The 23309-nt window shown below is 43.1% G+C and overlaps 5 protein-coding genes and 1 non-coding gene across 7 annotated transcripts; 4 read left to right on the plus strand and 2 right to left on the minus strand.

Moving 5' to 3' along the window:
- Nucleotides 1–961, plus strand: LOC135613203 (uncharacterized). Its single transcript, XM_065110289.1, has 3 exons — nt 1–153; nt 306–399; nt 510–961. Exons 1-3 carry the CDS (start codon nt 105–107, stop codon nt 631–633), a joined length of 267 nt encoding a protein of 88 aa, XP_064966361.1. The 5' UTR covers nt 1–104; the 3' UTR covers nt 634–961.
- Nucleotides 962–2017: 1056 nt separating this feature from the next.
- On the plus strand, nt 2018–4234 carry LOC135613202 (BTB/POZ domain-containing protein At1g01640-like). The gene is made up of 3 exons (XM_065110288.1): nt 2018–2399; nt 2752–2922; nt 3454–4234. Exons 1-3 carry the CDS (start codon nt 2217–2219, stop codon nt 3937–3939), a joined length of 840 nt encoding a protein of 279 aa, XP_064966360.1. The 5' UTR covers nt 2018–2216; the 3' UTR covers nt 3940–4234.
- A 566-nt stretch (nt 4235–4800) lies between these two features.
- LOC103986065 (transcription factor bHLH61-like) lies at nt 4801–7022 on the minus strand. 2 transcript variants are annotated; one of them, XM_009403941.3, is made up of 4 exons: nt 6881–7022; nt 6136–6243; nt 5828–5998; nt 4801–5049 (listed from the first exon to the last, which is right to left on the minus strand). In XM_009403941.3, exons 1-4 carry the CDS (start codon nt 6956–6958, stop codon nt 4972–4974), a joined length of 435 nt encoding a protein of 144 aa, XP_009402216.3. In that variant the 5' UTR covers nt 6959–7022; the 3' UTR covers nt 4801–4971. The 2 variants fall into 2 exon arrangements, with proteins under 2 accessions (XP_009402216.3, XP_064963645.1); XM_065107573.1 differs by lacking the exon at nt 6881–7022 and adding an exon at nt 6621–6874 and having other exon boundaries at nt 4811–5049.
- Nucleotides 7023–18393: 11371 nt separating this feature from the next.
- LOC135613204 (peroxidase 4-like) lies at nt 18394–20547 on the plus strand. Its single transcript, XM_065110290.1, has 4 exons — nt 18394–18659; nt 18737–18928; nt 19033–19198; nt 19958–20547. Exons 1-4 carry the CDS (start codon nt 18447–18449, stop codon nt 20350–20352), a joined length of 966 nt encoding a protein of 321 aa, XP_064966362.1. The 5' UTR covers nt 18394–18446; the 3' UTR covers nt 20353–20547.
- Nucleotides 20548–20549: 2 nt separating this feature from the next.
- TRNAL-AAG (transfer RNA leucine (anticodon AAG)) lies at nt 20550–20630 on the plus strand. Its single transcript has one exon. It is a non-coding gene; the product is annotated as a tRNA-Leu (tRNA).
- A 457-nt stretch (nt 20631–21087) lies between these two features.
- Nucleotides 21088–21666, minus strand: LOC135611631 (uncharacterized). Its single transcript, XM_065107265.1, has one exon. It carries the CDS (start codon nt 21664–21666, stop codon nt 21088–21090), a length of 579 nt encoding a protein of 192 aa, XP_064963337.1.
- Between the last annotated feature and the right edge of the window lie 1643 nt (nt 21667–23309).

Consider the following 23309-nt stretch of genomic DNA (forward strand, 5'->3'; position numbering starts at 1 on the left):
TATATATACATATATAGCTATGACCCTTGCTGCCCCATTATCCACCAAAGCTCAACTCGCAAGGACTGAAATTGAACAGCGAGATCGGAATCGGTTCGGAGAAGATGAACTCCCTCAAGTCATGGGTGGCTGAGCACAAACTCACGAGTATCGGTAAGATCACTACACCTTGTGCTTGCAATGGTTCATCAAACAATTTACTTCTTCTTTTTTTTTCAGCAATCAATCCCCCTTCATTCTGCTAACAATACTCGGAGTAGTAAAGGAACTAATTAGTTACCTCTCTAATTTCGTGCCTTGCGTAGGTGCTGTGTGGGCTTCTGCACTGGGATCATCGCTGGCATTGGCACTTAAGAGGTCGCCGACGACCAAGACGAGCCTTCGGCTCATACATGCCAGGTACGTGCAAGGTGTTCCGATCAGTGTACAGGTGGTATATATGGCGGCTGTGAGCTGCAGCCGCAAGGGTGAATCGATGACTCAGTGGGAACTTGGTTCATGTGCTACAGGATGCACGCCCAGGCGCTGACGCTGGCGGTGCTCTCCAGCGCCGCCCTGCTGCACTACTACGACACCGACGGCAAGATTGCGATGGATGATGGCGAAAATGTGACCCCGCATTCCTTGGCTTAATTAAGTGACGAGTTGGAGAATAAATGGGTCCGGTGGCGGTGGTCAATTCCGGCGCCTCTACGTATAATTATATGCTTATGCTATTGCACAGCCTGCAGCGTGTGCCACCTTAGCTACTATCTGGTCCAGGTTTTACTTACCGCACTGGGCTGCTGGATCACAACTGCTGCTTATGGTTTTTTCGTTTGCGCAACCTTTTGCCCTTTGGGCTAAGATCAACAACTGCTGCGATGTACTCACTCGTTGTGACTTCATGTAGAGCTTACGAGGAGATCATACATCCCTCGTATGCCCGTTTATTCTGAAGATTCGGAAAGTTGTTGGATCATCATCGATATACAACAAGTTAACTTGTATTATTAGCACCTCATAATTATGTGGACCGATCACATTGACGATCCTGTTGAAAAGAATAATGGTGAATGAGAGTTTATAGATGATGGCGGAGGAAGTAGGGACGTCAACATTTAGAATAACAACTCGGAATTGTGTCGGTGGGAATTTGACATGTAACCTAACCCGTGCCTCGTCCCAATAACTAAACCCGACTCTCTTGTTGTCGATGAATGCTAGATTGGATGAGTTACTGGAGTCAAAATTCTTTACATTTTGTACAGAAAGAGAGGCACTATTGCCATCACGATGGCATGAACGGCGAGATTTGGTGTCTGATACGTGCACCAAACCAAAAAACATACACGATTGAGTGGTTAGAGCGTCACCCAATTTTGATGCTCCATTGTTTTCAGGCAGTCAGCACGTAGCAGCAGCCTGTCATACAAAACCTTGTGATCGTAGGGCAGTCGATGGCTTATCCTTGCGATGGACCTCCAAAGTGACAGGTAAACGAATCAACCCCTCTCCTCCAATCTGCATAAATACCAGCTTGCTGAGCTAACAACATCACTTGTTTATATCGCTGTTTGTTTATTGAGGGAGAGGTGGTGTGAGTCGGAAGGTAGTGCTCGAGATGTGCCCACCTCACACTTTCTCCTCTTTCTTTTCTTCTCCGTCTGGGTTGGAAAGTCGCTCTCGAACCTTTTGGCTAATCATTAATTCTTCCTCGAAGCCCAAACTAGTGGTATATATCTATCTATCTATCCTCCATCTCCCGTCAGAAACTTTTTATATGGAGGAGAGGAACCATATCATACCTCCATGTACTTGGAAAGGTCGGAATAGGCCCTCTTCCGCTTCATCCTTCGGTTGGAACTGGGCTTTCGGCATGGCACAAGACTCTTACAGCACGAAAAGAAACATGACCTACTGGATGGAGTAGGCCAGCTAACAATTTTTCTTGTCATACCAATAAAATATTGAGGGAATTTGAGACTTCTGCCCGGAGTTATTTAAAAAGGCAATCCTTCTTATCTACTCAAAGATGAGAGATGAGAGCTGAAAGCTGAAAAAGAACATATTTGGAATCAGTTTGGTTAGTACCCACCACCCTACCCTGACTTGAAAATTATGGCACCTCCACATCTCTCCTCTTTGCCAAATATATATATACGTACATATGCACGCGAGCAAGGCAGAGGAGTTGTTTTCTCTATGAACGAAAAGCAGAGGAAGGAGATATCATCATGGATTGCTGCGTCTGTAGTCCCATGGCTTCTGTTTACAGGCCTCCGAGGAACACCATCTGCGCCAGCTGCTACCAGGGAGCCAGAAGCATGATTGCCTTCCTGAATGAACACGACAACTACATAGAGCATATTACCATCTGTTCTGCCGTCTCCCATGGCTCAAAATCCAGCGCGACAAAGGCAAGCCATCTCTTGTGATTCCTAGTATGATTTTTTTTTTTTTTCTTTCTTCCGAATACATATGATCTTGAGGGCTTACTTTGGTGGCGGTAAGGGGTTGTCTTTTCCGGTGTTTCTTAGATATTGTTATATGAGGAGTTTATTCCATTTGATGATGTCCCTCGTTCTTGGTGTAAAACGATCGTTCAAAGTTTGTATGTTTTTACCTCGAAAGGTTTCGATTGGTTCTGATGACTATTTCAGTGGATTATAAGCCTATTTCACTTTCTTCTGCTTTATCATTCCCCCCACCCCCCCCTCCACCTTTTTTTTTTCTCTTTCGAAATTCTGATACGTAGAGATGGCTGTTCAGGGCATATCACACGCTTTCGAGAAGATGAAGGAGATGGAAGAGAGGGAGAAAGACATGAAGGAGAAGCTGAGGTTTCTGGATGGACTAATTGCGCTGAGGGAAAGAATCCACACGGACATTTTGGTGAAACCTGGAAGTGGGCCTCCTATACCTGCCCATAAAGCTCTGTTGGTGAGTTCTCTCGATCACACCTTCGTCGGAATCTCTTGGTAGAAGAGTTGGCTAATTCTGGTCCGCAGAGCACCTCAAATCACTTTCCTTCTCGCAGGATCTCTCTCTCTCGTCAAAACTAGACTGTGTGCTAATATCCCATATGCACGTTTAACCCGATATTGGTCTTCCATCTTAGAGGACCACTTGGTACGTTGACCCACAGGCCGCCCGACCCATCAAGCGCAGTAAAAGTCTCTGTTTATTTCGTAGTTCCTATGAGACATGATCTGGTAGTTCTTTAATTTTGTAGTGTTTTTGTGGCTTTTTTTGGGGTTGTAATCACTCATTTATATCAAGTGTTGCATCTGTTGCATTGAGGTCCCTATCATTAACAAGTAGCAGCCAATGAGATTAGGAAATTGCCATGTATACCGTGCTTACCAAGGTTCAGTCCCACAGCAGAGGATCTTCTGCTACCAAAGACTGCATCGTGCTCCTCAAAGTTGATCCCTTTTGTAATAAGACCACCTTCGCTCGTTAATTCTGCAGGCTGCAAAGTCGGAGATCTTCAGAACCATGTTAATGTCGGACGAATGCAAAGCCCCAGCGGAAGACACCATCTCGTTTCCTGAGCTAAGCCATGATGAGCTCAAATGCCTTGTGGAGTTCCTGTACAGCGGCAGTTTGCCCGAGTGGAGCACCGAGCAGCACTCCTACTCCATGCTGATAGCAGCCGACAAGTACGACATCCCGTTCCTGAGAAAGTACTGCGAGCATCGGATCCTGGCCGCGCTGCGGCCGTCGAATGCGCTGGAGGTGCTCCAGGTCGCGGAGGTTTGTTCCGACGCGGAGTTGAAGGAGCAAGCCATGAACCTAATCACCAAGCACGCGGAGGACGTGGTGTTCTCCGCCAGGTACGATGAACTCGCGAGGAACAACGCTCATCTATGCGTGGAGATCACCAGAGCGTTGCTGACGGAGATGAAGGACAAAAGAGACGCGGCCACCACGTCTCCAAATGAGACTTGGAGTTAAAAAGAGTTGGGGGCTCCTTTCTTTCTCAACGCCTTCTCGGTTGGGATGCAAACTTTCTCGCATGCAAGACTTTTCGCATATGTGAAACCAAACCAAACCCAAGCGGTAGAAATTATTGGGTTACAAATTGACCAATGAATTTTACTCCCGGGAATCCCAGAATTTTAATTGTTTCTGCTATACAACACAATATTTCTTTTTTGAACTCCTCCTACTTGAGTAGTTCTAATTCTCTCTAGTAGTTGTCGATAAGCCTCGTTCGGTAATAAATAGCAGAGATCACATATTTGTCCAAGGATTTTGTGTCCCCTACAGCCATCTCCACCTCGTGGTTGATTCTATTTATTTTCGCATAAAGCACTGAATGAAAATGGCCCCGTCTTTAGTAGTGACTAATGGCTGACAGATAGGGAGGGAGGACCTGTACTAAAAACATAAAACTAATCTACTCGAAAACACACCTAATGACTTGGAAGTTGAAATATGAGCCCAAGAATGAGTTTGGCCCATGGACATCAGTCGCATTACTCTGGCTGTAATACAGTGCGAGATGAGCTCAGGCAAAATGTATGTGTGTCACGGCATGCATGCATCATAGATTGCTTCAGGGTTATGAAATTGGTCCACGTCGGGCAGGAGGGTGGATGGGTTCTGCTGGCGTCAACCCTAAGTTGACCCACGAATGGGTGACATGTATCATGCATAAGCCTTGTGATCTTAAGCTCCCTCGAGACCCATTCTAAGCAACACCTAGTGGATTTATCAGGTTGGGATTGAACAAAACCCAAGTTACAGCCATGCTTCCTTCACAAGTCGGATCAGCCCTTTTCTAAGACTATCTTACTTACTTGGGATACTTATTAATAATCTGGCATTACACACACACACACTGTCTTTGCCATAGTAAAAGAGTTTCTTATTTGTTGCACATTTTCGAAGCCATAATAACAGAAAACTTTTGTGTCATCTGCTATCATTTTCTTATTACTGTTTTCTAAACCTCTCTTTTGCTCCGATTGTCTTCTGCTCCCTTTAACTTTCCGCGCACTTCTTAACAGCTTGCACCACTACTTGCCTCACCATCTGAGCATCCACGCTTTCATTTTGCGGCTGCGAGGCAAAGGAGAATGAATGAATGAATGCATGCTCGAGTAGAAATCAAATCAGTTGTCTAAATTATGAGTATATACCTTTCATCGAGTATATGCGACTTAATACATCCGTGTGTTTAGCATGGTATTATTCATACTGCCCCACTCGTTATACACATTTGTGTTAATGTCCCATCGTGAGTAAATTAAATTGATCTGTGCATACCTTGTGGCACTGCATTGGAGTTTCTTCTCTATACGTATGAATGAATGCATGGCTTTGAAGTGCTGTGTTTTAAGACGAAACATATCAGTGCTGCAAACTATTATGATAGAGCTTGTTTTGTTGATGTCGTCCTTTGCTAGCCAAAGTCGAAGCATTATTGATTCACGTTGATATGGACAATCATGGCCACCTACTATTATTACCAGCAGGAGACTTGTCGTAGTATATCTATCTTGCATTACCGGATTCATGAGAAATGTTGCACACGTGTGTAGATTATATATATCATAATGCAGTAACAGAAAGCTATATCGATTAGCATATTGTAAAAGCAGACATTTCTGCCAGCTGTGTGAATGACTCTTAAATAATGCGTGTGTGCAATGTGCCAAGAACGCACAGGAGGGCGTATATGACGACGATGCTTACTGGAGAAGCACCACCCGACATAAGTCACCTTAATTCCTTAATATAACATGAGAGAGAGGAGGGGGGGGGAAAGATGCATTAGCATTGCCGTGAGTCGAATAATATGAAGAAGAAGACTGGTTGATGAAATTTAGCTACTTACTTCTCCTCCCACAGCTTCAAGACGAAATGAGTCAGCGCAGGAGATGCTAGCATCCAACACCTCAAGTCCAAGTTCCTCGAATGCCTCGAGAACGGAGACAAGCAATCCCGGGCGGTTCTTATCACAGAATACATTGATTAAGAAACCCTTTTCTAGGGTTTCGACGGTAACCTGCAGAGATGTAGAGTGAGGAAAAATGATTGATCGACTATGATTTACTCCACAGGTCTGTGGCGAATAATGTATACGAATTATGAACCGGGTTTTACTGATGAAGTAACTAGCTATAATCATATCAGAAGAGGTACCATGGGCAAGCAGCTTTCTTCCGCGAGATCTCGCTTGCATGCTTCGATGTTTTGCTTCAACTCTTCAATATATTTCAACGCATCTACTATAATAGATGCTTTGCTTGGCTACGAGGAAAAGGCAGCAAGAAAAAGGAGCATTAGATGATGCTATAAGTGTATTACCGAGTGCGGAACGCATCGGCTATACATCAGTGGAGCAGTGGATTGATACTAATCGTACGCTTGAAACTTATTAATTATAACCTACAGACAACGCATTTCGAATACGGATGTTGAGAAAGAGAGAGAGAGAGAGAGAGAGAGAGAGAGAGAGAGAAGGAAAAAAAATATATAGAGGAGAAAGTAGTGGTTGATTATCTTCATAATTTGTTTAAGCGGCAGGTGCTTCCGATCTTGTTTTCTGCTCAGTTTCGCTTTCCGATGTTTTCTTAATATTTTCTGGTCTCAAAAAATCTAGAAATGTAAGGGAAGAATTCTCATACAAGAATTGCCAAGTAATATCTTTTGCTCAGAGTTGTAGGTGGCAATGTCAAAAGGTTGGCAGCAAGAAACCACAGCATAATATCTGTTCCTCTTGCATGACAAGGACAAATCTGAAGGCCACGAAATCCAGAGTAGGGTCGTCATTGAGCAAACAAAAAAAAAACTAATAGCTTTAGAACATGATCAGAAGCGCGGCTGCACGAATACATCAAGAATCAAAATGTTAATCATCTCGAAATCAAAGCACACCACTACGCACCGCGCTAGAGTTGGCAACAGAACGAAGAAGCTGCAGCCTCTCATGCAGAACCCCTTTCTTTTGCTCCCTCGATGTCATCTTTCTCTTTCGCTTCCCTCCCTCCGCGCTTTTGTGGGTAGGATTGCTCGGAGTAGGGAGGAGCTCTCGCATCCTTATATTTGTCACCTACAGTGTTCCCGAGACACTGTTAGGTGATAAACTAGGTAGGGGTCATGAATTACCAAAACTAATCCACTTGGAATCTTACACGAGTGCCGGACCGTTTCTGCCATGAAAATATAGTTCCTTTTGGATAACCTGCACATTTAACATACAGACAAACTTGGTTGACCTTTTGGATAACCTGTACATTTAACATACATACATAGTTCCTTTTAGATAACCATGGGGACATTGCTCCTCGTTGCTGAGCTGTTTTCTTTTTTCCTGCTCACACTTGGTTGACCTTGGAAAATGATCACTGTACTGCCGCATCAAAGCGATGAATAATTGTCATCCTTTCTTCTATCGCATTGCTATCATCTGGTACGTTGACATCGGGTACATTTAGTAGTAGGGGTAAGTCTGACATGAAATTGACATCGGTTACGTACGCAGGTTACTTCGTGTACGCCATGCATCCATTCTAGGCAATTTTCTTCTTTGTTACGGAAGAAGAACGTACGGTTATGCTGATGTATTAATCTTTCACAGTTTTTGCCATCTTCACGGAACCAATACAGTGGAAAAAATACATTGGCTAATAGTCCAAGCATTACTTTTGTCACGCCAAACATTCTATTGCTTCAGAAAACAAGGAAATCCCATGGTGAAACTAAACCGGTACCATATGTCAACAAGGTCGACATCGCGTTCCCCCCATGGAACTGCTGCTTGTTTGGCTTATCAACACCATTAACTCTGCGTGTCCCCCCACAGCAGCAATAATTGCAGCAATTATAACTAGCGAACCCATCTACTACTTGAGAATCTTCGAGTGCCAGTATCCATACATCCGTCCTGTTCGAATCATTCATTAGAAACGAGGAGAAGGATGCTAACAAGAGTGCTGTAGGGAGCTCATAATGCTTGTAAATTTGCCTGATGCATGAACGCAAGAGGATGGTTAGCAGCAAGCAGAAACTTGGTCCAAAATGCTAAGCACCCACTGACAATCAGTGGTTATAATAAGGAGTATGGGGTAGCGCGGAAAGAGGGAGAGGGAAGGAGAGGAATCTGATGTGGTGCTCGTGATAGGGGCAGAATGGAAAGCGTCAAGGGGAGGTTGTTTGGGCGTGGCGAGGAGGACCTTTGTGGGCAAGGCGACGCCTGTTTTGGATCTTGTTTGCCACGATGAGTTGTGAATGCCTCCAAGTATCGCTCACGGGTTTCGTCAGCTTGAAATCGCCAGGAATTATTATGACTACATTCGAAATGATTAAATTCCCTGAGAAAATAATTTAAAAAAGAATAATTACTTTTAAAAATATCTAAAATATTATTTAGAATGTAATATTTCAAAACAAAAAGAAAGAAAGAAAGAAAGAAATGGTTGCATTTGCTACGATTCCATGTACTTTCAATTATAGATCTTTTAGATCATATGTTTTCGGGAATTACATCTTTTAAATTGTTCGTTAAGGCTAACTCTTGTTTTACGGGTGTCGATAGGTGATGTGTGTTCCAAACGCTGATAACTCTCGGCAAAGATGTCACTTCCAAACTAAATCGTCCGACATATTCGTAGCACAACCACCACTCGGTGAATTAACATTTCGAGTCTAAATCTCTCCCCTTGTTTATTTATGTACGAGTTTTACTTCTCATGGATTTCTAGGAAAAAAGATATGCCAGTCTAGTAGTAGATAAACAACATTTGTAGGCGACCAATTAAACTAAGGATCATTCGAATGAGGATTAATGCATTACTAAAACCCGAAAAGCACTCACTGGATTACTTCCGTCGATGATAACAGCAAGTTATCGGACGGTAATAGTCGTATGTCGGGCGTGAACACAACGGATCGATTCAACGTACTTAAATTCTAAAGATCAATTGTACTTGGTTAATGCTTAAGCTCAGATAGCAATAGTTAAAACGCATGCCAGTCGGAAGTGGAACATAAGAGCATGCATGCACTGTGCCAACAAAACTATTGTCGCTACGATTGGCTGACTATAAAAAAAAATAGCATCGTAGTCATTGTGTTCCAACCAGAAGATGCAGAATCTTTAGCTGATGAACTGGTCTTCGGTCTAACAAACTCTCGGCACGAGCATGACATGATTCATCACAGCAAATATATCAGTCATTTTCAACTAGTATTGTATGCATTATGTCTCAAACATAAGGAAAATGAAAACAGAAAAATAATAATAATAATAATAATAATAATAATAATAATAATAATAATAATAATACTTGAGTAATGTACAAAGTATATGTATACATCTTACTGTTGCCTTGATGTCATCAACCTTAGAGTTGACATGGTTCGATTTAGTCTCGAAGGCACAAAGTTGGTCCATGAGGCCCACGGGGGTCATGTGGGGGCGATCTGAGTGGGGAGTAGACCAAGTTGATGCGACCTGAGGTGTTGCTTATTCGTGGAGAGCGAATTCAACGTTGCCCCATGATGCGCTTTAGCCTTATCAAGGTTTCTTCATAAATAATCAGCATCGACGAGGATGTTCCCTACCTAACCCCTCTGATGGTAAAGTTAATAGAGAATTAAAAATAATCCAACCGCTCCCCTTAAGCCTTCGGGGTTGACTTTTATATTTGAGCGGTCGATGGAGTGAGGCTAACAATGAGTTAAGGTGCCCCTTACGTCGTCCAGGAGCTTATTAATATTGATGGTTGGTGGGCGTACCTCCTTGTGGGTGGCGTCAGGAAAAGACGACTACCAGAGTATCGTTTGTCAAGGCTAGTGCCTAAACAGGAAATAGTCCCTTGCACCATACATCCAAAAAGAGGAGAAGTAAAAACTATGTCATGCCACATGGGATTAATGCCCTTTTATCGTCGGGCGTGTGAGCCTTCCAGAAATTGTGATTGATGGGAGATGCCAAGTTGCACATAGCAGGTGACCCAAGAAAGAAAAAGGGGGTTGGGCTTCGCTACAGTGGGTTAATGCATCCTAGGATGGACTAATGCAACCCTCCCGGAGATCAAGACATGCAGAGATGGATTGTGCTCCTACCGAGGACAACAAAGGAAAAGCAGATGCTCTTTCGACAACGTCATTACGTATATGACAGTTCTTGAATGAGTTGATAATGTCATACTTGCATCGTTCCTTTTCCTATCACACCTGAAAGATTCAAGCATCGTCGATGCCGATTAGGATACGGATGTATGTGTAGCTCATGTAGTGTGCGTGTGTGTTTATATACTTACAGATGGCGACACGAAGATGTCGCAGTATAATAGGCTAAAGATCTCGTGACGATGCCAGGTCAGTGGGTGGTGGATGGAAGCAATTCATGGTTTCGTTGTGTGAGCACTCCTATCTCCTTGTGGCTCGGTGGGTTGTCAGCATGCCATTTAGGACAAACCATGCACGTACTCTTTGGATTCACGTGTCTCCACTTGTAATCATTGGCATGCAACAATCCACTAATTCACTTCTCAAGGGGTTTGTTTATCCTCGGCGCAGATATTTGTTTGGCCACAAATTAAGTTCAGCAAAATATGAACTCACACACAATCAAACCATTGTTCTTGGAGAAATGGATACTGGTCTCGAGCAAACAACTACTCGTGCAGCATGTCAACTATATATCTCGTTAGATTCAATCAACTACATTTTCTGTACCTACCTGTGATCAACATGAACTTTGAATTGGATCTGCAAGGAGAACAAATTTTCCACATCCTCAAGTTATGTTTCATATAACATATGTATATATATATGTTCAGTTGGAGTTTGGGATTATGATGCTAGTTAAGAATGTTTTGGGAACATAGGCGTTGTGTTATCCGGCCCTGGCCTTGTGAACTTGCCTTCTTTTGGCCCATGGATCATCTTCCATTTTCTTTTTCCACTCTGCACATTTAAGCAGGCTAGCTAGTCAATGATCGCCTGTGTTCCCACGTTTAATAGTCTGTGTTTTGTGACATGTTCAGCAAGTTTCTATTGATCATTTCACCGTTCGACGCGGGCAGGCCAATGATTGCTACTTACAAGCGGTAGAACATCAGGAGCATGCATGTGGAACGATCGACGCATGGGAAGAAATCAAATCACCTACAACTTTTTCATGCATCCTAAGGCTTGATTGAGATGCAAGCAAGTGGCGACCAGTGTTGTTTCTTGTCCTTGTCCTTCTCTCTCATGTCGTTGTGGACTTCATGACTATTAGGAAATGCGATGTAGTGGAGAAGGTAAGATATGGTCGACCCCATTTGGATTGCATGATCCACCGAATTAAATGATTGATCACAACCTTTGCACTCGATTAGTTCATAAGTCACGTAGCTTCAATATGATACTTTATTAACTCTTTGAGAAAGAATCAATCATCTATTTATTCTACTTTTTCAAAAGTGATCATCCCTATGATTAAAAAATAATAATAAGCAAATGCTACAGCCAACATAACACAGGCAATGTTGATGATTTTCATACTGCTGGGTGTTCGCTTATAATTGAAGGGCCCACGTGGTGGTGAAGTCGCGGATTAGCAAAATGAGGGTCTATGATCTCAATAACATGAGCTTTGAGTTAGGTCCATAATTTGGATCGTATGTGAGAGAACTCTTACCTTGCCGAGAGTATATAACATGCGATAGATTTCCTTATTCAAGTCTAGTTCTCTTTGTAAATCGATATTATTGTTTCCATCGAATTGAACGACGATAGTGGATTCTTCATCATCTCGATCTTAAATTCTTTCATCGTCACCTATACATGACGAGAGTACACCAAACTATAAATAAATTATTTGATCCCATAGTAATATTATCAAACTATAAATAAATTATTTGATCCGATAGCAACATGACGCCAACAACTTTTTCAGGCTTTTGGATTGGACACGACACTGTTTTTTTCCTTTTTTTTTCTTCGAAAAGGAAATATATTAAAAGATTAAAGAACACATACAAAACGCTCCACTGATCCTATTACCTGAGATGGTGCTTTGTGGTTTTTAACATGCATGCTAGGAAACAGCATCGAAATCACAGTTAGCTCACTTAGTGTTGTTGTAAGGCCAAATGACATGCTCGATAGCCTTCTTGTACACAAATCATGAGCTATTCTGAACACAGAGTTAGCAGACACAGCATGTGCTGCAGTCTGCTTCCTTACTCGAAAAGTCAAAGCACGTACAATCAAAATAATGCACGTCCTTCGCAGATGTTCAACATTGTGAATCATTTGAATGAAAGCTGTTCGACACAGACAAGTTCAAATATCCCGTGATTGTAGCCAAGAATTATTAATAATAAAAAGGGCGTTAGGTGTGCTCGTATCATTCATTACCCCATTCGTTACAGGATGGTGATTAATGCACAGGTACACTTCATTTCTAAGGATGACCGATGACATGCCCTTTCGTCACGAGTGTTTGTTCGATCGTGTCACTCCTTTCAAAAGCACAAGGAACGAAAGAAATAGACCTACGTCTCTCTCTCTCTCTCTCTCCTGCATATGTTTTTACGAAGAGGAAAAGGGACGGTTCCTTTCCGGTCTCTCTTATGTTGGGAAGAAACCTGTTAATGTGGAATAATTCTTTCCCTCTTTGTGTATCAAAATAGGTTTCTCATCAAAATACCAACTTGATATCCAAATGAAAATATCAATCAGCACAGCATAAACAATAGAGCAATAAATCAATCACACAGTGAGACCAAATCTTTTTAACGTGGAAAACCCAATGTGGGAAAAACCACGGGACCGTAGTCCACCTCAAACTTCCACTATCAATAATGATGATAACAGGTTTACAGTAGGTCTTCTCTAGAATAACTAGAGGATCAGAATAACATCAAGAACATAGATCTTGGCTCAAGAATACCATATCTTCATCACATAGGTGGATCTCATCCAAAGAGAATTCTAGGTCTCACAGAGTGGATATCGCAGGAAAGTACCTTAGAGAGGGTAAACTGTAGATCAACACCGTTAGGATTGTAGAGTTTACTACAAGGATTCTCCACATAAAATTTGTGTCGAAACTGACAACGTTTGGCCACCGATCGTCAAGCAGAAAACTCAGAAACCTTACTTTCTCTCTCTATTTCTCTCTCCTCTTTTCTCTCTGCACGCCGTCGTTGTTCACTGTGCACGTACGCTGCACCCTGCACGCTGCACGCTGCTCTCCATTTTTCTGCATGCCCTAATTTGCCTTACTTCACCTTAATTAGTGATTTGGGCTCAATAGGCCCAATTTGTCCAAGCCCACATATGGGCTGGACCCAACAATTCTCCCCCTCCAGCTCATATGGTGGGCTGTACCAAGCCCGCTCTTCGCCTACATGCTTCAAGCTTCTCCTTAGGCAAAGACTTTGTCAACATATCTGAACCATTCTCACTGGTATGTACTTTTTCCAACTGTAATTCTTTCATCTCAAGCACATCACGAATCCAGTGATATCTCACATCAATATGCTTGGATCTAGAATGGTATGTTGAATTCTTGGAGAGGTGAATGGCGCTCTGACTGTCACAGTAAACAGTATATACTTCCTGTTTCAAGCCCAATTCCTGTAGAAACTTTTTCATCCATAAAGTTTCCTTACAGGCTTCAGTAACTGCTATGTATTCTGCTTCTGTGGTTGATAGAGCAACACACTTTTGTAACTTAGACTGCCAAGAGACTACTCCTCCTGCAAATGTCATCAAGAATCCTGAAGTGGACTTCCTGGAATCAGTATCACCTGCCATGTCTGCATCTATGTAACCTTCTAACACAGGTTCATCATCACCAAAACATAAACACATCCTGGAAGTACCTCTTAGATATCTTAATATCCATTTCACTACTGCCCAATGTTCCTTTCCAGGATTTGAGAGAAATCGGCTAACAACTCCAACTGCATGAGCTATATCTGGCCTAGTACAAACCATAGCATACATCAAACTGCCTACTGCAGATGAGTAAGGCACTCTGGATATTTCTTCTTTTTCTTTCTCACTTGTAGGACATTGTTTTGAACTCAGCTTGAAATGACCTGCAAGTGGAGAACAAACTGCTTTGGCTTTACTCATGTTGAATCTTTCAAGAACCTTTTTCAATGTAAGTCTCCTGAGATAGCCAAATCTTCTTTTTCTTCCTATCACGAAGAATCTTCATGCCAAGTATTTGTCTCACCGATCCCAAGTCTTTCATCGCAAAAGACTTACTTAGCTCTCTTTTCAACTTTTCAATTTTTCCAACATCATGGCCAACAATCAACATATCATCAACATATAGCAGTAAAATAATAAAATCATCATCTGAAAATTTCTTCATAAACACACAATGATCAGATGTGGTTCTATCATACCCTTGGCTCATCATAAAGGAATCAAACTTCTTGTACCACTGTCTAGGTGCCTGTTTGAGTCCATATAAGCTTTTCCTAAGCTTACATACCAGATTTTCTTTTCCCTTGACTTTGAAACCTTCTGGTTGCTCCATGTAAATTTCTTCTTCTAAGTCACCATGAAGAAATGCTGTTTTTACATCAAGTTGCTCAACTTCTAAATTCAAGCGGGCAGCCAAACCAAGAACAACTCGGATAGAGGACATTTTCACAACCGGAGAAAATATTTCTTCAAAGTCAATACCTTTCTTCTGACTGAATCCTTTCACAACTAGTCGTGCCTTGTATCTCTGTTGTGAGCTATTGCTTTCAGTCTTCAATTTGTAAACCCACTTATTCTTGAGAGCTTTCTTCTCTTTAGGCAACTTTACCAAGTCATAGGTGTGGTTCTCAAGCAAGGATCTCATCTCTTCTTGCATGGCATTAACCCACTCATTCTTATTCTCATGTAGAATAGCTTCTTGGTAAGTTTCTGGCTCTCCCCCGTCAGTAAGCATAACATAGTCATGTGGAGGATATCTGGTAGAGGGTTGTCGCTCTCTAGTGGATCTTCTTAATGGAATCTCAACTGGTGGTGGAGGTGCTTGTTCAGTTGGTTCAACATCATCAACTGTAGGTGTATCATCACTGGTATTCTCACCACTATCTTCTTGTTCATCTCCCCCATGATCATCATGAACTACAGGTGAAGGAACTGGACCCAAACTCCAAGGAATATAAACAGAGGTTTCTGGCTTCTCAACATTATCACCATCATCAAACAATTGGTCTTCAAGAAACACAACATCTCTGCTTCTAATAATCTTCTTGTTCACTGGATCCCATAATCTGTACCCAAACTCTTCATGACCATATCCCAAGAAGATACATGTTTTTGCCTTATTATCAAGCTTGGACCTCTCATCTTTGGGAATATGAACAAATGCTTTACACCCAAAGACTCTCAAATGATTATAAGATATATCTTTTCCTCTCCATACTCTCTCTGGAACATCACCTTGCAGAGGAACTGATGGAGAAAGATTTATCAGATCAACTGTAGTTCTCATAGCCTCCCCCCAAAATGACTTTGGTAACTTGGCATGGGAAAGCATACACCTAATCCTTTCTTCAATGGTTCTGTTCATCCTTTCTGCCACACCGTTCTGCTGAGGAGTTTTAGGAACTGTTTTCTCAAGCCTGATACCATGGAACCTGCAATAATTCTCAAAAGGACCCCTGTACTCGCCACCATTATCTGATCGAACACACTTTAGCTTTCTGCCAGTTTCCCTTTCAACATTGACATGAAACTCCTTGAAAACATCGAGTACTTGGTCTTTAGATTTTAAAGCAAAAGCCCAAACTTTTCTAGAATGGTCATCAATAAAAGTAACAAAATAAAGAGCACCTCCAAGAGTTATAGTTTGCATAGTACAAACATCAGTATGAACTAAATCAATAACATCAGATCTTCTAGATGATGGATATGTCTGAAATGCAACTCTATGTGTTTTTCCAGCTAAGTAATGATCACAAGATTTAAGAGATGTACCTTGCAACTCTGGTAAGAACTGCTTTCTAGCAAGAGTTTGAAGTCCCTTCTCGCTGATATGTCCAAGCCTCTTATGCCAAAGATCTATACTTTCACCTTTTCGAATTGCATTAATCTCTCCTTTGTGTAGCTTAGCTTCCATGACATAAAAAGAGTTAATCTTCTTTCCTTTTGCCACAATTAGAGAACCTTTAGTGAGTTTCCATTTACTTTCACCAAAATAATGTGCAAAGCCCTCATCATCAAGTCTACCTGTAGATATCAAGTTAAGACGAATATCTGGAACATGCCTTACATCTGTGAGTATCAATTTGCTCCCAATACTGGTCTCCAAGCAAATATCTCCAATACCCACAATCTTAGATGTACCATTGTTTCCCATTCTGACATTACCAAAATCACCAGTAGTGTAAGATCTAAAGAAATCACTATGAGAAGTAACATGAAATGAAGCACCAGAGTCAATTACCCAATTACTGTCCTGAGCTACAAGGCTAACACAACCTTCATCACAGACAATAGTGATATTACCTTCAGCAGCAACTGTATTGGTCTCTTTCTCATTTTTCTTCATTTCATTCTGTTCTCGCTTCCAAAACCTACACTCTTTCTTCATGTGACCTGGTCTGTTACAGTGAAAACATTTGATATCTCTTCTAGACTTGGATCTTCCTCTATAACCATATGGATTTCTGCTATGACTTCTTCCACGTCTTTCTTGTTTTTCAGTAACAAATGCACTAGAAGAAGATTCACCCTGTTCTTTCCTTCTTGCATCTTCATTTAGCAAACTGTCTTTAACCATATCTATGGTTAGAGTCCCCTCTGGCGTGGAGTTACAAATAGTCACCACATACGTTTCCCAACTTTCTGGTAAAGAGCTGAGAAGTAATAATCCCTGCATCTCATCATCTATATTCATTTTCATAGCAACCAACTTGTTTGCAAGACTCTGAAATAGGCTTATGTGCTCAATAATGTTACCACCATCTTTATACTTCAAATTTACAAGCCTTCTGAGGAGAGAAATTCTATTTCCCACTGTCTTTTTCGCAAAAAGATTTTCTAACCTTTGCCAAACAACATCAGCTCTGGTTTCATCTGAAATATGCTCATGCAAGTTTATATCCATCCATCTTCTAATATAGGCAATAGCTTTTCTATGTTGAACTTCCCATTCTTCATCGTCCATAATAGAAGGTTTATCTTTAACCTTGATAGGCTTATACAAATCTTTGCAATAGAGCAAATCTTCCATCAGACGCCTCCAAGTGGAATAATTTGATGAGTTCAATTTAATCATACCATCTGACTGCTCCATTTCAATCACACAAGAAAACTAGCACCAAACAACCTGATGCTCTGATACCACTTGTTGGGAAGAAACCTGTTAATGCGGAATAATTCTTTCCCTCTTTGTGTATCAAAATAGGTTCCTCATCAAAATACCAACTTGATATCCAAATGAAAATATCAATCAGCACAGCATAAACAATAGAGCAATAAATCAATCACACAGTGAGACCAAATCTTTTTAACGTGGAAAACCCAATGTGGGAAAAACCACGGGACCGTAGTCCACCTCAAACTTCCACTATCAATAATGATGATAACAGGTTTACAGTAGGTCTTCTCTAGAATAACTAGAGGATCAGAATAACATCAAGAACATAGATCTTGGCTCAAGAATACCATATCTTCATCACATAGGTGGATCTCATCCAAAGAGAATTCTAGGTCTCACAGAGTGGATATCGCAGGAAAGTACCTTAGAGAGGGTAAACTGTAGATCAACACCGTTAGGATTGTAGAGTTTACTGCAAGGATTCTCCACATAAAATTTGTGCCGAAACTGACAACGTTTGGCCACCGATCGTCAAGCAGAAAACTTAGAAACCTTACTTTTCTCTCTATTTCTCTCTGCACGCCGTCGCTGTTCACTGTGCACGTACGCTGCACGCTGCTCTCCATTTTTTCTGCATGCCCTAATTTGCATTATTTCACCTTAATTAGTGATTTGGGCTCAATAGGCCTAATTTGTCCAAGCCCACATATGGGCTGGACCCAACATCTTCCATCATGTCAAAGTGCCTAACCCTAACTAAGAAAAGGCCATCATAGATGATAAGATAACTCGATCGATTTAAGCAATAGCTGTCCCGGGTCACATTTTCTATTACCTACCTACCACTTAATTTGCTGTCTCCTACTTGAAAAAGAAACGACTGTTTCTTCATCCACTTACAAAGTCAAACAAGCCGGCCATCCTTCCACAGAAACCACTACTGTAGCTGACCCCTTCCAAAACCCACCCAGACACAGATGAATCACTCTCCGAGCTGATTAATCATCTCCCACGTCCTCTCTATCGTTTGATTCCATGCAGACCATTCCAACGCAGTAGGTATGACGAGCAGCCGTCACGAAAGCAACACCCGCTTGCGCATCCCTATATTTGTCGACCGGATGCTTGTGGCCTGGCCATCACAAGTGCTTTCTGTGCAGTCGTCCTTCCAGCCATGGCTTCCTCTTCCAAGGTCTTTGCTCCTTTAGCGTTGTTTCTTCTTCTCCTTCTCGGCAGCACCGCTGCGGAGCTATCCACAAACTTTTATTCGTCGTCGTGCCCCAGGCTCTTTAGCACCGTGAAATCCGTTGTCCGGTCTGCTATCTCCAAAGAGAAGCGGTTGGGCGCTTCCATCCTGCGCCTCTTCTTTCATGACTGTTTCGTTCTCGTAATGTTCTATTACCCAAACAACAACAGCTAGCTTTTCGCTATTCTTTGGCCCTGATTTATAATGTGCGTGCACAGGGGTGCGATGCGTCAGTGCTGTTAGATGACACGCCCACCTTTCAAGGGGAGAAGACCGCGAAGCCTAACAACAATTCCTTGAGGGGGTTCCAAGTCATAGACCAGATCAAGAATGCGGTGGAGAAGGCGTGCCCGGGGGTGGTGTCATGTGCGGATATTTTGGCGGTTGCTTCAAGAGACTCGGTGGTCATTGTGGGTAGCACTCATCATCATCAGGGTTTCATCTATATATATATATATATATATATATATATATATATAGCCATGTCAGTTGACCGAAGCGCTTTGTTTTGCAGCTCGGAGGGCCTTACTGGGATGTGAAGTTGGGGAGAAGGGACTCGAGGAAAGCAAGCTTTTCTAAAGCTAACAAAGATATCCCCCCGCCAACCCTATCACTTAGCAAGCTTATCTCCAAGTTTTCAGCGAAGGGCCTTTCAACTAAAGACATGGTTGCACTCTCCGGTAAGGATCCGGACAACCAAGCTTATAAATTGCTCGATTCAGCTACAGTAATGCAGAGTGGTAGGGGCCGTAATTCTTGAAATTAAATTCAGATGCATCCGATTAAGCGTACCATGCGTCAAATTGCTCAGATTATATGAGGACCACTGATGTATCTAACATGAACTGCACACAGAATCAATCTGCGTTGCGTTTGAGGTGTTGTAGTCTCTATCTCGTACGTCCCCATTTACGGCCACCCCTACCTACCCCACAGCTAGGGGCTGAGAGGTCTCGCTCTGCACTTGACACGTGAACAAGTGACGAAGATCATTCGAATTTTGCTTTTCGACGCAGAAAAAGAAAAGACAGGAGGAATCTGCGATCGAGGGTCGCGAGATTATTAATTCGACATCGGTTGATGGAGACAAAGACAGGAAATTGAATCGGCTACTGGAACAGACACTTTCTTACGATGGGCTTCGCTTTCCTAACCAAATTATTGGAGACTGGGGAGCCACATACCCCGGGATTAATTACAACTCACGATTATTACTTGCATAGGCCGAGAGAAATAAGAACGTAGCTGTTTTTACGTAATCACATGGAAGGTTGGTTTCCTATGTTGTCCAAAAGTCAATAGCTCTTGCTGTAGGGGGACCTTAGTTAGGTCCTCGATTATAGTTTTGACTGAGTCGGTGGAGTCAGCATGAGGGTTGGGCTGAGTAGGTAGGTTGATCCATGAACGACATTTTGATTTGGTTCCTTCTCCCGCTGCAGGTGCACACACGATTGGGCAAGCACGGTGCACCTCCTTCCGTGATCACATCTACAACGACACCAACATAGACGCCTCCTTCGCCAAGACCAGGCGGTCCAACTGCCCTCGTACCACCGGCTCCGGGGACAACAATCTGGCGCCGCTGGACCTGCGGACCCCCACCCACTTCGACAACTCCTACTACAACAATCTCATCAACTTCCAGGGCCTCCTGCACACGGATCAACAGCTCTACAACATCAGTGGCTTCATCAGCTCCGTGGTCAAGGCCTACAGCGGCAGCACCCACACCTTCTTCTCCGACTTCGTATCCGGGATGATCAACATGGGAGATATCAGGCCCGTCACGGGTTCCGAGGGCGAGATCAGGAGGAGCTGCAGGAAGATCAATTGATTAATCCACTACCGTGTTTTGTGTGCAATTTGTAGCAGCGCCACACTGCATGCGTTTCCTGCGCGAATGTGTCTTCCGCGTCGAGTTTAACCTATTTCTTAAGATCATCAATTACGTATGTCTTAAGATCATCAATTACGTATGTACTTTTCAGTTTTAATTCATATAAATAAAATCAAGAGCACCCTATACAAACAGTTGAGATGGCCGAGTTGGTCTAAGGCGCCAGATTAAGGTTCTGGTCCGAAAGGGCGTGGGTTCAAATCCTACTCTCAACACTTAGTTTAATTTTTTTGAAAGTACTTGCATTAACCAAATGCGCTTGCGCGACCAGTGAGAGAACATAATTGTCGGATAAATTACAATTGTCATAAATAACAGCTCCACGATGGCCGAATTCCAGAACGCGACGAGCATCAAACTCCCCGACCTATGTAGAAGATTCTGCTACTTGGACCAAACTTTTAAGCCACCACTCGAACCAGTCATTTTTGTAGAGACGGCCGACGACTTGACGCGACACCCCAACAGAACAGATGAAACGAGGCGGCAGCTGCATGAAACATCTCTCGGACTGACCCTAAACTTACTTAGATTAAGGCAGATGAGAAAAAGGATGACAGCAACCTACATGTGACCAGTCGCCGCATAGCTTATTATAGTAGTGGGATGAGGCAGCTGATAGATACTGTGCAGTTTTAAACTGGGACGACATGCACGAACAGTGGTGACACCTCAACCAAATCTCTCGAGGACCGATTTCTTCTGACGATCACGGCGTCGACGGAACAGACTAAGGCGGGGAATCCGTTGGAGTCGGAAGCACAGGATGGATCCACCAGCCGTTTCTTCATCATCCGGTACTCTGGAAGAGAAGGAATGCTTCTGCCGAGAATCCGAGGATCCCAATCGAGAGAAGGGGGACGATGGTAACGATGACACTGGCGACTTGGGTATCGGCGGATGCGGCATGCATGGCTTCCTTAGAGTGAGCCTTCGGAATAAGGTGGCCAGGTAGCTGAATGACCTAGATGACTTTCGTTGCTTCTTGGCGGCCATAGTCTTCCTGGGGTGGTGGTAGTAGGTGGGTGGCGGGGTGAGGGGCGGGAGCTGTGAGGCGGCAAAGGTGGCTTTGGGGGTTCCCGGCTGCGACTCCCACACGAAGGGCACCGAGGCTGCTGCGACTCCATGGTAGACCCTGAAGGAAGGGGTGGCGGACAAGGAGTTTTCCTTGGAGAGGAGCCTGGCGTAGAACGTGCCCTCTTGCTTGATGCGGATAGGGCTCAGGGGACTGCCTGAGCTTTTGGCGAGCATTTCGTGGCTGGCTTGGATTTGAGAGCCGTCGGTAGCGCTACCGAACAAGGAGACCGGCCGGCTTAAAAAAGGACTAGGCGATCGATCCATACGCGTTGGAATCAAGCGACGATCAATGCATGGTCCTGTTTGCGGACAAACCTAACTTCCTTGATATTAATTAGCGCTACTGCACACGCGCTGCTCCTGCCTCCTATTCACTCGTAGACGTTCGCCAAAACTGGATGATACATCGGAACACAAGAACGATTCATTGTGAACCAAGGATGTATAATTTGCCTATTTCGTGCTGTCTGCAATTGATTTTGCCTCTCTAACCCTTTTTCTCCATGAATTCCGATGGTACATTAGAGAAGCTGGTGGTGATGATAATTAAAAACTGGGCTATTAGCCGATGGCGGTGGATTTCCCCTTTAGATTACGATCCGATGTTTATTGAAATGGTGGATTTCCCCTTTAGATTACGATCCGATCCTTATTGAAATGGTGCCTTGGTGGGGAACCTAAGACAAAGCAAGGAAGTAAAAGCGTGCTGCTGTCTTGTGCACCGACAAGGAACACGTATGCCATCATCAGGATGTTACCATATATCCCTTTCGAGCATTGGTCCAATCAGAGTAAAAGTGTCGGTCGATCGGTTGACATGGATGCGGGGTCACTCATGCTCTTATTAATCAGCAGTAGTACACCACGTACGATTTGGAATTTGGTTTCTGATCTGATCTATGCCGTAAGTGCAGTGCATTAAATAGAAGTCACATGTTCGTTTCTTATACTACGCTCGCAAGTTAATAAACGGAGCACTCGTTGCTGAACACATCTAGCGGTCATTTATTCTTGGATGGAGAAGGAACGCCGGCTAAATGGCACAGTGACTATATATATATATATATATATAGTGTGTGTGTGTGTGTGAGGCGTAAGACGTAACCTTGCATGGCGTTAACTCATCGTTTGATTTGATCCGCGTGGCGGACAGGGCAGGTAAGCGTGCGATCGTGTAATCTCCATCCCTCGAGCTGTTCTCGTGTCTGTGCGATCGTGTGCGGCGAGTACGAGATCCATAACATCTATTGTACCTTGTCGAATCGTTTCTGTCGAGATGAAGAGAGCGGTTGTACGCTTGAATCGAGGGAGCCATGTAGCGGTCAACTCCAACAGGCTTAACAATAAAACACACATAAATGTTTGGGTCCCATGCATCACACGTCCGAATAGAATCCAAAACTCCGCCTTTGTTTGGCGTTTGGGCTGCTCAATCCTTATCGGTTATAATGTAATGGTGGAGTAGGGATCTTGGATCCATAAATCTGGCCCCCGAAAAAATGAGTTGGGATGGAGATGGTGATCCGAAATCCCACCTGGTTGGATGGTGCACGATAACCAGTCACCGCGAACATGGCATTTACTTGAATGAAAAAGGCGTCGAGAAGAAACGTGGAGGCCCTCCCTTCCATGGGTGCAACAAAGACACGAGGAAGTGTGCAGACAGAGAAGAGTCTAAATTGCACGATCAATCTCGTGTGTTGTGTAGAAGGGAAGTTGGGCTATTCGTGAGAGAAGCTATGGTGTATGAGGGAAGTTGGGCTCAGATCGCATCGCAGAAATAAACATTTCTACTCTTGTCGCTTTCGAGGAAATAG

This window comes from Musa acuminata, chromosome BXJ2-5 (assembly GCF_036884655.1).
Source record: "Musa acuminata AAA Group cultivar baxijiao chromosome BXJ2-5, Cavendish_Baxijiao_AAA, whole genome shotgun sequence".
Taxonomy (NCBI): domain Eukaryota; kingdom Viridiplantae; phylum Streptophyta; class Magnoliopsida; order Zingiberales; family Musaceae; genus Musa; species Musa acuminata.

Coding starts and splice junctions, on each gene's coding strand:
- LOC135613203 (XM_065110289.1), top strand. CDS start 105: ATGAACTCCCTCAAGTCATGGGTGGCTGAGCACAAACTCACGAGTATC. Junction 154..305: donor GCACAAACTCACGAGTATCG/GTAAGATCACTA, acceptor TGCCTTGCGTAG/GTGCTGTGTGGGCTTCTGCA. Junction 400..509: donor CTTCGGCTCATACATGCCAG/GTACGTGCAAGG, acceptor CATGTGCTACAG/GATGCACGCCCAGGCGCTGA.
- LOC135613202 (XM_065110288.1), top strand. CDS start 2,217: ATGGATTGCTGCGTCTGTAGTCCCATGGCTTCTGTTTACAGGCCTCCG. Junction 2,400..2,751: donor CAAAATCCAGCGCGACAAAG/GCAAGCCATCTC, acceptor ATGGCTGTTCAG/GGCATATCACACGCTTTCGA. Junction 2,923..3,453: donor CTGCCCATAAAGCTCTGTTG/GTGAGTTCTCTC, acceptor TTAATTCTGCAG/GCTGCAAAGTCGGAGATCTT.
- LOC103986065 (XM_009403941.3), bottom strand. CDS start 6,958: ATGACATCGAGGGAGCAAAAGAAAGGGGTTCTGCATGAGAGGCTGCAG. Junction 6,244..6,880: donor CTGTTGCCAACTCTAGCGCG/GTGCGTAGTGGT, acceptor TTTTCCTCGTAG/CCAAGCAAAGCATCTATTAT. Junction 5,050..5,827: donor TTGAAGCTGTGGGAGGAGAA/GTAAGTAGCTAA, acceptor TTTGCCTCGCAG/CCGCAAAATGAAAGCGTGGA.
- LOC135613204 (XM_065110290.1), top strand. CDS start 18,447: ATGGCTTCCTCTTCCAAGGTCTTTGCTCCTTTAGCGTTGTTTCTTCTT. Junction 18,660..18,736: donor TTCATGACTGTTTCGTTCTC/GTAATGTTCTAT, acceptor GTGCGTGCACAG/GGGTGCGATGCGTCAGTGCT. Junction 19,199..19,957: donor AGACATGGTTGCACTCTCCG/GTAAGGATCCGG, acceptor CTCCCGCTGCAG/GTGCACACACGATTGGGCAA.
- LOC135611631 (XM_065107265.1), bottom strand. CDS start 21,666: ATGCTCGCCAAAAGCTCAGGCAGTCCCCTGAGCCCTATCCGCATCAAG.